This window comes from Sinohyriopsis cumingii, chromosome 12 (genome assembly GCF_028554795.1).
Source record: "Sinohyriopsis cumingii isolate HCF-2022 chromosome 12, ASM2855479v2, whole genome shotgun sequence".
Taxonomy (NCBI): domain Eukaryota; kingdom Metazoa; phylum Mollusca; class Bivalvia; order Unionida; family Unionidae; genus Sinohyriopsis; species Sinohyriopsis cumingii.
Genome location: NC_142972.1, coordinates 27,537,026 through 27,553,147, shown reverse-complemented (window position 1 = coordinate 27,553,147; position 16,122 = coordinate 27,537,026). Strand labels below are relative to the sequence as shown.

General features: G+C 34.5%; 1 protein-coding gene across 1 annotated transcript; it reads right to left on the bottom strand.

Annotated features, from left to right (window-relative positions):
* Window positions 1–3,352: 3,352 nt before the first annotated feature.
* On the bottom strand, window positions 3,353–14,083 carry LOC149786146 (large ribosomal subunit protein eL24-like). Its single transcript, XM_089976496.1, has 5 exons — window positions 14,030–14,083; window positions 13,817–13,892; window positions 9,532–9,779; window positions 5,704–5,755; window positions 3,353–3,485 (listed from the first exon to the last, which is right to left on the bottom strand). Exons 1-5 carry the CDS (start codon window positions 14,032–14,034, stop codon window positions 3,399–3,401), a joined length of 468 nt encoding a protein of 155 aa, XP_089832622.1. The 5' UTR covers window positions 14,035–14,083; the 3' UTR covers window positions 3,353–3,398.
* Window positions 14,084–16,122: the final 2,039 nt, after the last annotated feature.

The following is a 16,122-nucleotide window of genomic DNA, read 5'->3' as shown; positions in this document are numbered from 1 at the left end:
ACCAATACAATAGTTTTGCTGAACCTTCATAGAAAACTGATAACCTTTGAAGTACCGACTATTGCGTATAAATACAAAGCAAATGGAAAAAATCTCAATCACAATTATATCTGTCGCCAGTGCAGCATTTTACTCATTGATCTTTTCCTTTTGCCATCAATCCGTGTTATGGCTGCAGAGACTTAAACTCCGCAACAAGAAATAGCAAAAAAAAACCCGTTTTGCATAACTAATAATAATTATTTATTTCTCAAAATACAGGAGTGAAAGAATCCCTAAATTGGGTGTGAATTTATGCTTATATATACGGTCCAATATTGTCAGGTGTTAACTCATAAGTTTCATTCGTGGGAATGGAGATCCTAGTTTGCTTGTCAAGAAAATTTATACAGCATTCAGTGATCATTCTTGGGATTTAGGAAGCAATTCACTTCAAGCTTTGTGAAGCTAGCCATGGGGGGGGGGGGGGGGGGCTACTGGTGTCACCTGTCAGCACTGTAGACTGTGAACGTGGATTCAGTAAAATAAACCTCATAAAAACTGACATCAGAAATAAACTCTGCATCTCATCTCTCGAGAATTTAATGAGAATCAGCATGTACAGATGTGAAAAATTAGACTTTGAAACTGCATTCAACAAGTTGGCAGCCCTAAAATCACGACAGATCTTCATATAACACTTTGTAACATTTTGTTAATGCTTATTGTAATTAGAGTATTAACTAACCCATCTTTTGTAATTTTCATTGCCTGTTAATTAATAGACTAAATTAACACTTCAAAAATGTACACTACTTGTTCTGGTGACACTTTTTGAAAATTGGCGACAAAATATTGAGGTTGGCGATTTTTTTGGCGACAGCTTTTTAAAAGCCAGGACCATCCCTGCACTCAGGTGGGTGGTATTATAGAAAGGCACACAGAGACAGATGAACCTTTGCAAAAAGTAGTATAAGATGGGCATTTGGAATAAAGAGTGGTCTCAATACGAAAATAATGGGTCTGTTAAGCAACAACAAAAATCCAACTTTTACCCTTCTGCTCATGCACGAGCCAAATAGCCAATGAAAAATGATGTTTCTAACACGACTAGGCAGTATGTTATTGAAGATCACCTGGAAGTTGGTATTTTACGATTTATTCAGAAATAGCTTTCAAAATGTGTTTCCTAGTCGAATTTCAGATGAAAACGACAAAAACCTCCAGGTGTCAATGTGTTAAGGGACATCCTGGTTTTCTTCAAGTTGGACTCATAATCCAAGATTCACCGACTTGGTACTCACCCAGGCCAGCTAAGATGGCAGCCTTTGTGTTTCCTTTGGTAAGACGCTTGGTCCCAATTTCCTTGGCATGATGTAGCCTATAATGCATAGCTACCCACCCCAGAATAAAAAAATACTGAAATACATATGACATACTTATTTTCAGGAACAAATACTGATTTCTAAAACCTTAATGCTTACGCAACTATTTATAACATCTACAGCCATCAGAAAAGTAGGACAATAACTTATTTAATGTCAAAGATGCAGGTGTTGCACTCCTGCACCTTCTAAATGTGCACCCTGTTCCATCTGGGTACCCATTCAAAATATGCAAGAGTGCAACACACTCAGCCACAGGCTTTTTATAGGAGCCCTTTCCACATCTTGATTTTGCAATCATTATCAATTCCAATGTAGCATCTTTCATTGATGATCTGAATTCTTTGTACTTTTTTGTACTGAACTGTTCTCATTCTTGCATGAGAGTAATCCTTTACAATTTTACTGTCTGAAAAAGGGACAAATCAATCTACAAGAAATTCAGTAAAACTTCTGATCAAATTACATTAAGGTTCTCTATGGTATTTATAAAAAGGTTGCAAGTTTAGGCTGTGTTGATGATGAAGCAGCGAGCTGCTGTTTATTAGCTTTTTCATGCTATTTTATGTTATGGTTGCCTCCATTTAATACATACACACGGAGGGGAGGTTAACCCAAATGCATACGCTTGCATGGGGGGGGGACTACTGATAATGTACATATACATAGGAAATGGGGGAGGGGTGAAACCTCGATAATAATTTGTCTAATACGTAACCTGGTCAACTGTGTTCAGTCAGCATTTGAATTTTAGAGAACGCTAGACAAACTTTTTAAAGTTATGCAGCTTTTTTCTTTGATGCAGCCAGACATTCACCGTCGGTAGAACTGTTTTATTAAACACGTTAGTATTATTAATCCTTTATCATTTCTGCATGGATTAAATAAAGGCTGTTCTATAAATTTCAGGATGGGAGGGGGTTAAACAAGTATGCATGTGTACAAGGAGGGGGGAGGGGTCAAGCTTTGCCAGATTTTTGCTTACATACTAAATGGATGGCCCCATGTCCAATAGCAAAATCACAAATACACAATTTGCAAAATGCTAATTTTTCTCCATTACTAAATGGTTTCACAATTTTTAAGTTCTTTTCTAATTTCTTTGCTGGAGAATTCTGTATCTTCTGCTTTCTTTTTCGAATATGACTAGATGTTGAATATTACAAAGGTGAGAGACAGTGACAGCGGCAACTGCTTTGCGCAATCCAATATGGTGGTTAAAGACAGGCATGGTAGCCTCAATTTTGAATAAAACAATTGTATTTTAGAACTCTATAACCATATATACATGTGATACATTTACTCTCAGGATGGAACCAGGTGCTCATTCTAAACAGAAAATTGCAGTTATTTTTTTAAAATTTCTTTTATTTATTTAAAAAACATTTTTAACAAAAATCATATACCCATATTAGGTCCAAAATACACATAAAAATAGGGCCGTTGGCTGCTATGAAAAATGCATAAAAAATGCTTTTAAAAGCAACAAATAAGTAGAAAATGTATATGTGTCAACACTTTTTGCACATATTCAAAAATATTATAATGTCATAGGAATTTTAACATGTATTCAAAAATGTGTACATGTCATAGCAATTTTAACACATTCAGCCCAAAAACGTTCAGTAATGTTAAATGCACTTTCATGGTAAAACTGATTTTGGTTAAGTCAACTTTTTAAAATACTGAAACATTTTGGCATTAGCCTTGTGAGCATATTCAGTATTCTTCACTAAGTTCTCCAACAAATAATAGCTTAATATCACAATTATTTTATACATTATGCAATTCATGTTTTAAGTTTTGATTCTAAAAAAAAAAAAAAACAACCAAATCTTCAATGTAAAATCATGTGCAGACTGGTTGACTGTTTGGTTGTATACCAGCTAAAAATAAAAAACTTTAACAAATGATACATGATGGATAAGACCCATACCATAAGCTCACTTGGCCTTATGACTAGGTGTAAAGCAAAAACGTAAAAACTATTTGTTTTCAACCAGAGGCCATTTATTTTTACTGTTACATAAAGAATTATCGCTTTCCACCGACTCTGGGAGTCTTGGCCATCACATTCTTGACTGCCTTCTGCTTGGGTTGCTGCGACTTTGGAACGCTTGCCTGAAATAAATCAAAGAACATTGGTACATAGAAACATACAATGCCCATAAACTGGACACTTGTCCAGAACTACTGGATTGTTCCTGGAAAAAAACGGCGTTGTCTACAGAATTTTCAATGACATGGATGCTTCTAGATTACAAAAAATGAAATGAAAAGCAAAAAATAATACATAATTATGTCAAGTGAATGTGAACTGTACACGTTAACTGAACAAAGAATATTAAAGCAGTGCGTCACAAACCTATTGGCATGACTCCAAAATCAAGCCCAACTTCTGCTTTGTTTAGTTTAACAATGCAATGTCAAAAACAATCATGAAAGAGAGGTCATGTTAAATTAATAATGGTCTCACCACCTTTATTACTGATTGTTATTTACCACATTCTTCATTTACATAACTGCCTACAGTATCTTTACTCTACCAATTCTTTATTTTCACACAATGTCCTGCCAATGTCCGTCATTTCCATCTTCTAAATATTTACTATTTAAAGCAAGATTTGACAAACAGAAAATAAATTTTTGCAAACTTTCTTACACAGCCATGGGCAACTGGTGAGTTACATATGTTCTGATATTTGCAGATGTAAATGCTTGTTTCTAAACCATGTTTGAACTCCCAATATTTGACTTGTTTTTAAATTGCAAGAAATAAGTGTAGCTTTTAAGATGAGAGCTCAAGGTAACAATGGTGAAATGGTAGATGAATGAAAGGTACATTTGAAAAGGAAGAAAGCACCAATGGCAAGGTCTCATCAACATAAAGCAGCATATAAGTTTGTCCGACATTCAGCTGCCATAACTATATTAAACAATGATAAAGGAACATGACGACCAATTTCTGCTAAGATCACGTCAAAAATAAATTCAAAATTTTCTTGAAATCCAAAAATTAACTCATTCAGCCCCAATATTATCAGTATCACTGCTGCTATGCCCCAGCAGCACTAAGCTGTGTCTAGCTGCTTGTGTCCCAGAGAGTTTTTACCTGTTTGGAAAATTTTGTAAACATCATGCACATGCATTCACTCTTACCTTAATTTCTCTTCTTATATTTTAAAAAAATCCACTAAATTTTCACCAATTATTCCAAATGAATTTGTCAAGAGTGATGTATTTTTTTTCCCTATTTGTCCAAGTCTTTCACAACTTATTTATACACCATTTACAAAATTATGTCCAACATTTTTTGAAATATGTCATCAGCCATCATCGCTATCAGCATCCTCTTCTTCTGACGTTTCAATCTTAGAAACTTCTATGTCAGAATCTAAAGCTCGCAAAATATCCAACTGCCAAGCATCTTTCCTGATTGCTCAATATTGATGAGACCAACCCGAGAAAATCCTCATTTTCACTCTCATCGTCATCAAAAATCACAGATAATCGATCTAGGTCGAATACTGATAATCGATCTAGGTCAAGGTCACACTATCTAAATGCAAAACAGTCCTAGGTCAAGGTCACACTAAATGCATAACAGAGCCTATTTCCAATAATAATTACTGAAGTTCTGTGAAAATGAAAGTTGCAGGGCCACAACAATGACAATTAATCGAATTTCTCCCATCACTAGTAGAAAGGCTCAATGTAAAAAAAGATCTTAAAATTTTCATGGAATCATCATTACTAAATCCTCTCAAAAAGTTTATGTTAATGTATAATGCATAATTAACTCTTTAAGAAATATATGCAATAAATGATCCAGTAATTTGCCACCCCAACCCCTGGCAGTTGTATCTCTGATTTTAAAAATTAAAAGCCTGCAAAGATATTAAAAAAAAAAATTATTCATTTCATTCATTACTTTATAATTCCTAACCTGTGACCAGGGAGTCCCTAATACAGTCATCTTTGAATTTCAAATCAAATGAAAGTCTTTCATTATAAAAGACCAGCCTGCTCACATTCTTTTTTCCAGTTCCTAGGAACGTCTATTTCAATGAAGGTGTGGAATCTTTGGACTATACATAGTAAACATTGCATTGTCTTCGTCCATATTTTAACACCCAATACAATATTTCCCAAAGCTTTTGAATAAAATAAAAATCAAAACATGTAATGTTTTGAAAACATGCACAGTAAATAGTCAGAAGAACTGAAACGTATTGTACAGAATTTATCACTTCATTTTCAAAATCAGAGAGGTGGTACTTCATTTTTAAAATAACAAGGGTGGTGCAAAACTGCCAGTGGTGGCAAAGATGTAGTTTACCTTAGTAGTCTTCTTAACTGCTTCTTTTGCTTTTTGTTTTTCCTTGGCAGCCCTGATGGAGAAAGAAATCTAAATCATAAATCTGAATTTAAGAAATTAATTTAATTAATTAACTAAGAGTATATTTAAAAAAGTAGCCCACAACATGTATTAAAAAAATTACCACTGAAAAGAAATTATTTTTGGAAAAGGGTTTCACAAAAACTGTCTTGCCTATTTCAAAGTAATTAGCTTGCACAGGATCTGTAATGGTTAGCACAAAAACCTTTCGGTCTATGCCACAACTGCTAATGGCCTAAGTGGTTTATAAACTGATTTTAAGAACCATATTTATGGCAAACCTACAAATGTGTCTCTCAAAGTAACATTCTTCCCTAGCAATTTTTGAAGAAAGAATATGTAAAACTGGAGATTGACATAACAATTAAATGAGAAATGAAATGCCATATGCCCATTTCAAATGATTTTTCTTAATAATGATCTTAGAACTAAGACTTGACTAGTGTATGATAATTTTCGGATTTTTATTTAAAAATCGGAATAGGTGGTAGGTCTGTATATACCAGCAGTCTGACATAGCCTCTTCATTTTGCCAGTATACTGTGTAGTAGCAATCTGACATAGCCTCTTTATTTTGCCAGTATACTGTGTAGCAGCAATCTGAGCCATGTCCATGAAGTGACGTATTCCCCATCTGAACTGCTGCAACTCAAGACTGACAATGATGTCACTGCAACTGGGGAGTGACACCCATGTCTCACAATGCTTACACAGATCAGGAACACAAATAACGTGGGTGATGAGTTTGATACCCATCATCGGCATAGCTGCAGTGCCCTAAGCACTGAGGCCAGTTGAATTTGATACAAGTGGTTATATATACACCAGCATCTGATAGGTAGATTCATCGACAAGCTACTGGCATACATTGGTAAAATGAATAATCAAAAGAATCGACTGTTTGGAAAAGCCAAACAACCAAGCATCCAATTATTATCAACAACTGATTATAAACTACTCCAGACTTCATCCAGATGTTTAAAAATAACAAACTTTTCCTATGTTTTCAGTGCATTACAACTCGACATGTTTCTCTGATCAATGATAGGCCATTTCAGAGATTTTGTAAAATAAGCTGGTGATAGTATTAATTCTGAAAATTCAAGAACACAAACGTTTCCATGAATGCAAAAAAATGTCATATTCCATACAAAAATGAAAAATACCATATTTCCCATACAAAATAATGAAAATATCCCCAACTAATGAAAATCAACACTTGATTAATGTATCAGAATCAATCAAAATCTTTAAATTCAACCAATACCCATCATTATTAGTGCAGTGAGAAATTGACAGAAGCTACATACAACAGAAAACCTAAAGAAGTAAGGGATCTGAAGAATTTCAGGATGTGGGATCAAGTACACTTCACACATGAAATCCTAGTTTTAAATCCCTGGAATAAACTCATCATTCCCTCACTTTCAAAAGCACAGAAGTGAAAATGAAACGGTACTTGATAATTATCTTATTATATATCTGAAGTAAATTGCAAGATCACATTGGAGGGAAGCTGTTTCTCAGTAACTTCCCTTTTTTATACAACATACTGCACACTCATCTGCAAAACAGTTTTTCAAATCAGTTTCTTTACTTTTTCCTTTTCTTTAACCTGACAAATGTACACTTGTCATCTTGGATATCAAAGTCTATTATTCCATTATTCTGATTAATTTAATATTTGATTGTACTACACTTTCTGCTTTGCAGTCCTCGTTTTCCACATGAATTTCTTCAACAGTATACAGGTCTACCTGTCTTTTATGCACAGCATGGCAACCATCAATGACAGTTAAATCTTCCATTTTAAGTAAATGATGACTAAAGGTTGACTGCTGGGAGCTGGAATTTTTGTTTTGAGTGAAAGGATTTTGCATTCCAGCAGTATCACACAACCCGCACAGTGCTTTTAATTATCATCACTGAGAACTGCTTCAATTTCTTTCAGCATCCTTCACCTTATCTGAGACAGAGTGAGCATTAAAAACAGTCCCAGTTTAAGTTCTCCTTTCTGGTATATAGAATGCTAAAAAATATTTCATTTGATAAAATATTTATCATACTACTTTATTATATACCCAAGTTGCTTTCTACAAATTATTCAACACGTTTCATACATTTCATGTCAAATAAACAAATTTTTTAAGATTCCATTCATAAGGGCTTTACATCAATTATATTATCAGGAATCGCACTGGGCTTCACCAAAGTCGCAAACTGAACACAAAAAAAATCCCTTACTGGTGACATAATATACCATCAGGTGATCTTTTTGGCGACAACATTTTTGGCTGTTAAAAACTGTATATACATTATTGAGTCTGGAGTTGAGAAATTCAAAGGCACCATGACAGGAAGCTGCAAACTTTGTTATAAAATTGCAGTGGAGTTTATTGTTACATAAACAAATCCTTTGTTCATATTCACAAACCATCATAACATGGCCTTGTTATATCATAATCTGCTTATGCTGATGTCTGACCCTAGTACTGTGCTGTAATATAACCTTAATAGTCATGCTTACCTGACTAGATACAATCAACCACCTCTGAAATCGGGAACGGGAATGACTACAATCTACCAGAAAAAAAGTTTTGCCGAAACTTCAAAGAAAACTGATTACCTTTGAAGCATTGATCGTTTTAATAAGCAAATGAAGAAAAAAAATTCTGTCTCCAGCAATAACAAAAGGGAAATTGTTTGGTCCTTCAAAGAGCACCTTTAGCGGAGCCTTCATTAACACATGAACCTTCATCAAAGCAAGCCGAAGATCTTTGATCACAGAAAGTCAGCAACAAACTTAAAAGCAATGTTTCATTTTTCACAGTGATTGGAACATATAGTGTCGTGAAAGTTTCCTGTTTGCAACAAAAAAGTTCATGCTTACGGTTGCTACCAAGGGTGGTTTAAAACCCAATTCAAGTTCCAATATTTTCAAACAACGGATATCTTTATGTCGAGTTAAATGAAGATTGGGATATCTTACAAGAATGTTAAAACTTTAATTTGTTTTCATTTCCATGTGAATAGTCTCATCCCCTTGGTAGCTATCTCTGGCTGACCAAAATCTAGGCCAATTTAAGTACATGTAGCATATAAACAACTATACAGCCACATGCTAATAGGATAATAAATATCAATGAATTATTTCAAAAAACACTGTTTGTTGACAATGGGATATCGGTCAAATGAGTACCGTTTTTTATGTACATGTTTTAGTTGTGTTTTCTAACGGAATATGACTGATTCATGAATTTTCTAATACATGATCAAATACACAAATACATGGATTTTTCACATGCATGTATATTATTTAACACCTTGTGGAGTGTACTACATAAATGTAAGTTGTCAATATACAAGTGTATTTCAGACTAGCTGTCTTCTTTTAATCAAAATTTCCCTTTTTTTCTCTCATATTCACCGATGACAGGTCATCTCTTAAAAATTTCACTTGTATGCGAAATTTCAATTTATTTTCACCCCCTGTACTTGCCTAAACACCTGCTTATGTCGACAACTTTGGTCCCGAGAATGTAGAGATAAATGGATAGTACTATATTATGAAAATGGCGATTTTTAAAAAAATTGGTGACAAAATATTGAAGCCAGCGCCATCCCTGCATTATTGTTTATTACACTACTCTGAGTTTATTTTTTGACATGCCAATAAAAGTGTACCCTATGTGAAACAAATTGTTAGAACTTGTTATAAAATCCTCGCATAGAGTTAAACTATAAATAGTATGAACTTTTTAAAACTACCTGATTGCCTGTTCACGCTGAGCTTTCCTAACTTCTGGTTTCTGATTTCTCTTGGCCATGATGTCACTAAGAGTGGCCCCAGTGATTGCTCGATGAGTTTTAATTGCACGCCTTGCGCGCTTCTTAGACACTTCTTCAGTCTGGCCCTTCTTGTGTTTTCGCCGGTACAGTACTGTCCAGTTGATTTGACGAGGGTTCCGCTTCATTCCATGGGAAGCTTCACACTTTCCATTAAGGAACTGGAAAACCTGATAAAAATGTCCAACATGAATCATAATAAAATAGCAGATATATGTATCAGCAACTTAAAATTACTTTAGTGACAAAGGTAATGTTCTCAAAATAAAAATATAAGTAACTACACACACACACAAATATTTGCTGGTTTTGATGATAATAACTACTGCCAACGTTGTGTGCATTTCCTCATTTCATTAAAGAACCTTACCCCTACTTCAGTATTCGTCTGCTACCGCTGTTTTTCGACCAAGTGAAATCATTGTCAATGGAACTTGACAACATCCAACTGCTTGTGGCAGGGTTTGATTCCATCAGGAAAAAGACTTCAGAGCAAGTACAGTCCGACTAAATCAAGCAGCAGACTTCTCCCTATCATTATTTTAGATGTACACTGAGTGACAGTAATTTATGACTTTTGAGATGCTCCCTCACCGTAGCCAGGTATTTCCAATGCTGTTTTGTAACCCAAGGCAAAATCTATTGCTTGCATAAAGCAACTGTTTTGCTTTATTTTCTTTCTAAAATCAGATTGAAACCACAAGTGAATCTGTCATATGGTAAAAATGGCAGACATAGCTTGTCTATGTAATACGGCTTCATTAGACTGTCCGTTTTCATAAATCAGTGGGCAAACCGATTAAGGAAAATATACAATTCAAAGAAAGCAAAACCTAAGATTTAGCTGAAAAATTTCTGACTGACATTTTGGGCTCAATGCACAATCGTTTCTTTTCCTCCTCAATGAGAGCCTTTTTCCTTTCAAGCTGGTACTTGTATTGGTGACATGCAGTGCGCATATTCTGACAGAGCTACATCTGTTCTCTCATGCAAGAAATCTTTCTTCTTATAGTAATTAACTACACTTTTTCCAGACGCCCTCTGAGCTTTTTCCATATGCAGCTTCTTTGTAGGTGCCGATCCTAACTCTTCCAACCGCGATTAATGTAGAGCTAAATTTCCGTAGACTTTTTGCTCCAGCCATTTCCATATGTTTTTAAACCTTTATCTAAACTTCTCATGTCATGGTCTCTCTCAACAACTTGGATGCCATTTTTTGCAAACATGCTTCTTTCGATTGCCATCAGTCTCCATTACACACAGATTCATTGGATGAATTTAAACTTTTGACCAATCAGAATACTCTTTACGAGAGTTATGGGCTAACTAATATAAAAACAGATCAAAGACAATATTTAAAAAAATATCGGATTCAAGTCAGGAGAAAAGCAGAAATCCGCTTTAAAACAGAAAAATCATGTCTGAGTTCTGCCAACTTCTGTTTATTTAAAGCATTATCAAGCAAATAAACAAATGTTTTCTCCAGTGCAATCTACTTCTGGTAATGAAAGAGCACTCTGACTCCGCTCTTTTTGTTGTCAAAGTCTCTTACACAGACTGGGTACAACTTTTTGTGATCATAATCACTACTCCTGTAATACTAAATGGACCAATTTTCATGACTTCATGCAATTTTACGTGAAGTATCTTGCACATGCATATTTTCTGCAATTTTGGAATCAGGAAACATCCATTTGAACAAAGGACCAATTAGTTTTCTACCACTAGGGGTAGTCCCTGTTGTATTAAGAATTAGGTATATAACGCCTCTGCATTTATAAAATTCGTGTCCACAATTTAGTTCTGCTGTAAAGAAAAGAAGTTACCTTAGGAGTGGAGTTAGTAAAACGAGCTAATTCAATGTTTCTTTGTTTTACCACCATGACCAGTATTAAAATCCTGTCCACACAGTCTGCAAGGTGCGTGAAGCTGCCATAGAATGGAACGCTGTAATATGTAATTCATGTATTCATCTCAGAATATATTTTTTTCTCTCTTTTCTAATCAATCTGTGAAATTATTCGACTTTTAGCATCAAATACATACATACTGGTTCTATACCAGGTATGAATTTGAACAAGAATCTGCAAGCAAAGATTAAAAGTTAGAAAACCAGTCTGTTCTCTCATAAACTACGCAATACAGCTGCTTTAAATAGAACATAATACAGACAAGTGTACTCTTAAGTTGTGGCTACATAGAAGCCGTCTTTTCTACAATATGGTCTGTGGGATTAATGGGATGTTAATAAAATTAAGAAAACAAATTAATTTTTTGTGGAGGGGGATATACTGAAAATGTGTAATCTGAATACATTTATGCATAAGGCATAATTTAGTGGGGAAAAAACAAAATGATTACGCCAAATGCATAATGGTTGGCATGTATGCGTCAATATCACAGAACCTTTACCCAAGTTATTGAAACTTTCATAGTAGTTATTTTAATCGTGCAAACTACTAGGAAAGTACTAAAGGAAATTGACGGCTTTCATTCTGGAGAGTGGAGAATCCTACCCAGTTACTTTAAATAGCAGATTATAACTAAAGTTTAGATATCGACTATGGGGCTGAAACATCCTGGTTCACATGGGAGGGAAAATAATTATAAAGTTGAAAATTGCTCCCATTTAAACCAAGATGTTAATCTCTACCGCGAGTATCCAATAAAGCTCTATCTTTCCTAAAGATCATGTTACTAGAGAGCTCTGGATCAGATTTAATATTTTCTATTATCTGATATTTAGCACAGTCCATGTTATGGTTAGAAAAATTAAAATGCTTAGACACAAAAACTGACTAAAACAATAGAACTTTAATTTGTAGACAAGCACCAATATTGGCTGCCTAGTGTGAGATATTCCTGAAAATCTGACCGGTCGTTTCAAAATTAAATGACACTGGAAAATTCTACACAATACCGCTTTTTGGGCAGTAAGACATCAATGCCCAAAATAAAAATGTCATGGTCGAGGTCTTACATTGTATGACTAGTTTGATCCAGTACAATCCAAAGTGAAATTTGCGCACTGTGATGTTACGATGAAAGAAGCTGCATATGTTCATCAAAGAATTCATACTACCCTATACTGTGATTAGTAGACTCAACGTGCACTTTTCTTAACACAGTTCAGTACCTGGCCACCTTCGTAAAGGTCCATAGCAATCTGTAATTTTCCTCTCGTCCTACAACATACGACAGATCATACTATATTTTTGTTCTGGGGGGTGATGAGTCTTATTGCCTAACAAATGGCGCTGTGTGGCATGTTTTGATGTCGACTAACAGTGTAACAAAAGTCACTTACCCTTATGTCTTTTCTCTAATAAATTCAAATTCTCACAAAAGAAATGGACCTATTTTCATGTTCATTGGCTTACATTTCAGTTGGCTGGAAATCGATGAATGCCGGGAATGCCAAAATCGGATTAAGTTGAAATATTATTCTTTAACGAAATGAATAAAAATATATTATGCCTATTGAAATTGTAAGCAATGTTTCATTTCGTTCAAGAAACATCCCCCACATGAACCTACTTAAACATACTTCGGCATGCAATGACTACCGTCGCATTGCAACAAATTCAAATGTATGTCAACGGAACATGAAAATCTGCTAGTGTCATATTTTCATTCCGCCAGGATAAAGACGGCACAGTAAGCATATTAATTACACATAAATTAGTGGAAGAGTGTCAATATAGGCTGCCAAGTGTGTGAGATATTCCTGAAAGTTTGACTACTCATTCTGATGTCAACCGACATTGGAACATGCTATACAAGGCCTTTATTTGGATAGTAAGACATAGCACTAAAACAAAACCAACATGTGCTATGTTTTACATTGTAGGACAAGTGCTACGTCTTACACTGTAGGGCTAATCTTCGTCCTGAAGTTTCTAGACGACAGTGAAGGGGCAGATCGATCAGAATTAAAGATGTGTATTAAATTTTCACAAAAATATAAATTTAATTTAAAATAAGTAAATGTGCACACATAAGCTATATGACTTGTACAATAGTAGGAATTACATGGCAAATTGTAAATAACGATACGAACCTCTGATATATACAGGGTTTATACAACTTAAACAACCTTAGATCGACCCCTATCTCAATGAAATCGGTAGAAAGATGATTTATCTTCTTAGACATTTTAAGTATAACCCATTAAAACTTCTCGCCAAAGCAAATGTAGACTACGTACCCTGCCATCCGTCTTGACAACCTTCTTGCCATGGCCAGGGTAAATTTTATACCCGCTGAATGAACACAGCTCGATCCTGAAAATAAAAAATAATTCATATTTTGCAAAGGGAAACGACGGTATATTTCAATTTTAATTAATGAGATTGAAGATGAACATTATATTACTGACAATTACTCGATTACTGTCAGAAAAAGTTATAAACATTCTTACTTCATGTTGAAAACCGGAAAGAGAATTATTACCGGAAGTTGTGAAATAAGTAAAACTGCATTCAAATGCGAATGATGGACAAAAAGCAGAATCGTGCCGAAACATCGCAAAACGTTGGCTCTATTACAACAGTCACCAGAAGACGAATTATCGTCAATTATCGTCAAGGACTGTCAATAATAATAATAATAATACAATTAATAATAATAATGATAACAATAATAATAATAATAATACTGCGACAGGCAAGGCAATGCTGAAATATTGCAAAGTTATTATTGTAAAATTCCCAAATCACTTAAAAACGAAGAATACAAGTAACAGTGCATTGAGCAAGCATACTATATATTGAGCTTATAAATTTGCGCGAGATTAATGCTACACCTTCTAAGATAAAATCTGGTCATTCACGGAGTGCTGATTCTTTTTAAGCCGATCATTTTAAGTACGCTAGTGAAAGATTGTGTGTGCTATTTACGCTTTATTTTAAGTGCTTGCTTCTGCATCATTTTATTCCTTTTGACCTCACTAAATAATAATAACATTATTATTATTATTATTATTATTATTACAACAACAATGAGGATAAAGAGGAATGCTTTCGTTCGTTGGAGTACAAGACCTATTATATTTTCATACCTAATCATCTCCTTTGAAATTTACTCAACCTCATAAGCACCGTACGAAATATCATTCTCCAACAATCTAATACTTAAAGGTCACCGGCCACCAATATTGTACAAACGTCTGATAGTATTATAGTTATAAGCAAAACGCATTGGTTATGTATACACACCATGAAAATGTTTAATTAGACTTAAAACTTCGCTTTATAAAATGAAAAAATGATTCGGCAATCTCCGTAAACAATCGGTAGTTTCCGCGTGCCAAAACCGGATATGACGTACATTTATCCCTTCTCTTCAACCTAGCCATTCAAGTTCTTAATTTCCCCACGTAAATGTCTATGTCATATAGCGTACGATCGTGCTTTAGTACGGCAAATATGGTGCACTGTGTTGCATACGGATGTAACCAGAAGCGTGATGATGGGAAAAAGCGTTCTTTCTTTTTCCGAAAAACCATGTTTACCAGAAAAAATGGTATTTAATCTATGGGATCGAATAGGGGAGGGATGGGATAGTTGTATCATTTATGCCGGATTATAGTGAATTTGGCCCGAAGACAATTCGGCCCAACTCGAAATGCAATTCGGCCAAACTTAACAATGGTTTGTACGTTCTTTTTCTTCAAAAAAAAGTAGATGCTATATAAGATAGGTTTTAGGGAGGAAAAAAACTAAATTTAAACAAACTATTTTGATATTCTTTGAAAGAAAATAATCATACTTCGTAACGTACATATTTATGAGAGAAAACACAAACTGACATATCTTGCTTGTTCTAATTAAAATATTTATATACATTTTTATGCTAACAAATATATGCATCTGCACAACGACATTCTCAATTTAAGTCTTACTGTCAAATCATCAATAATCATCTATAAAACAAAAATACGTAACATAATATTCTACATAACACGTATACATTTTGCTAAGTAGTGTACATGAGATATTATAACAAATATACTTAATTTTAGGCTTCACGTTGTAACACAGCTGCATACAATACATACTAGATTACACATGAGAGAGAGAGAGAGAGAATAATGTTGAAAATTTTGTCAGTATTTAGTTGCTGCAATATGAAACTCTTACCAGTTAATTTTATTGTTTGTTTTTAATTTTCAAGTTGTCTTAGTGTGTGCGCGCGTAAATTGAAAGCTTGTCATTACTGGTCAATATTGTCAATCATATTTGCTACATTATTTCGTACAAATTAGAAAGGAAATAATTTTGTGTTTCATTTGTGCCCCCCCCCACACACACACACACTCACGGTACAAAATAAATTGATACACATACACTTGTTTGTTTTTGCGTATGCATCCTTAGTGTAGTGTGTATCGCTTATGTCAAATAACAAAATCGCAAATGAGACGAAAGTATCATCCGATTGCTTGAAGGCACCTGCCATTTATGCATGATAAGTTACTTATTGCAAACTGACCCAGATTGTATTGTATCCAGG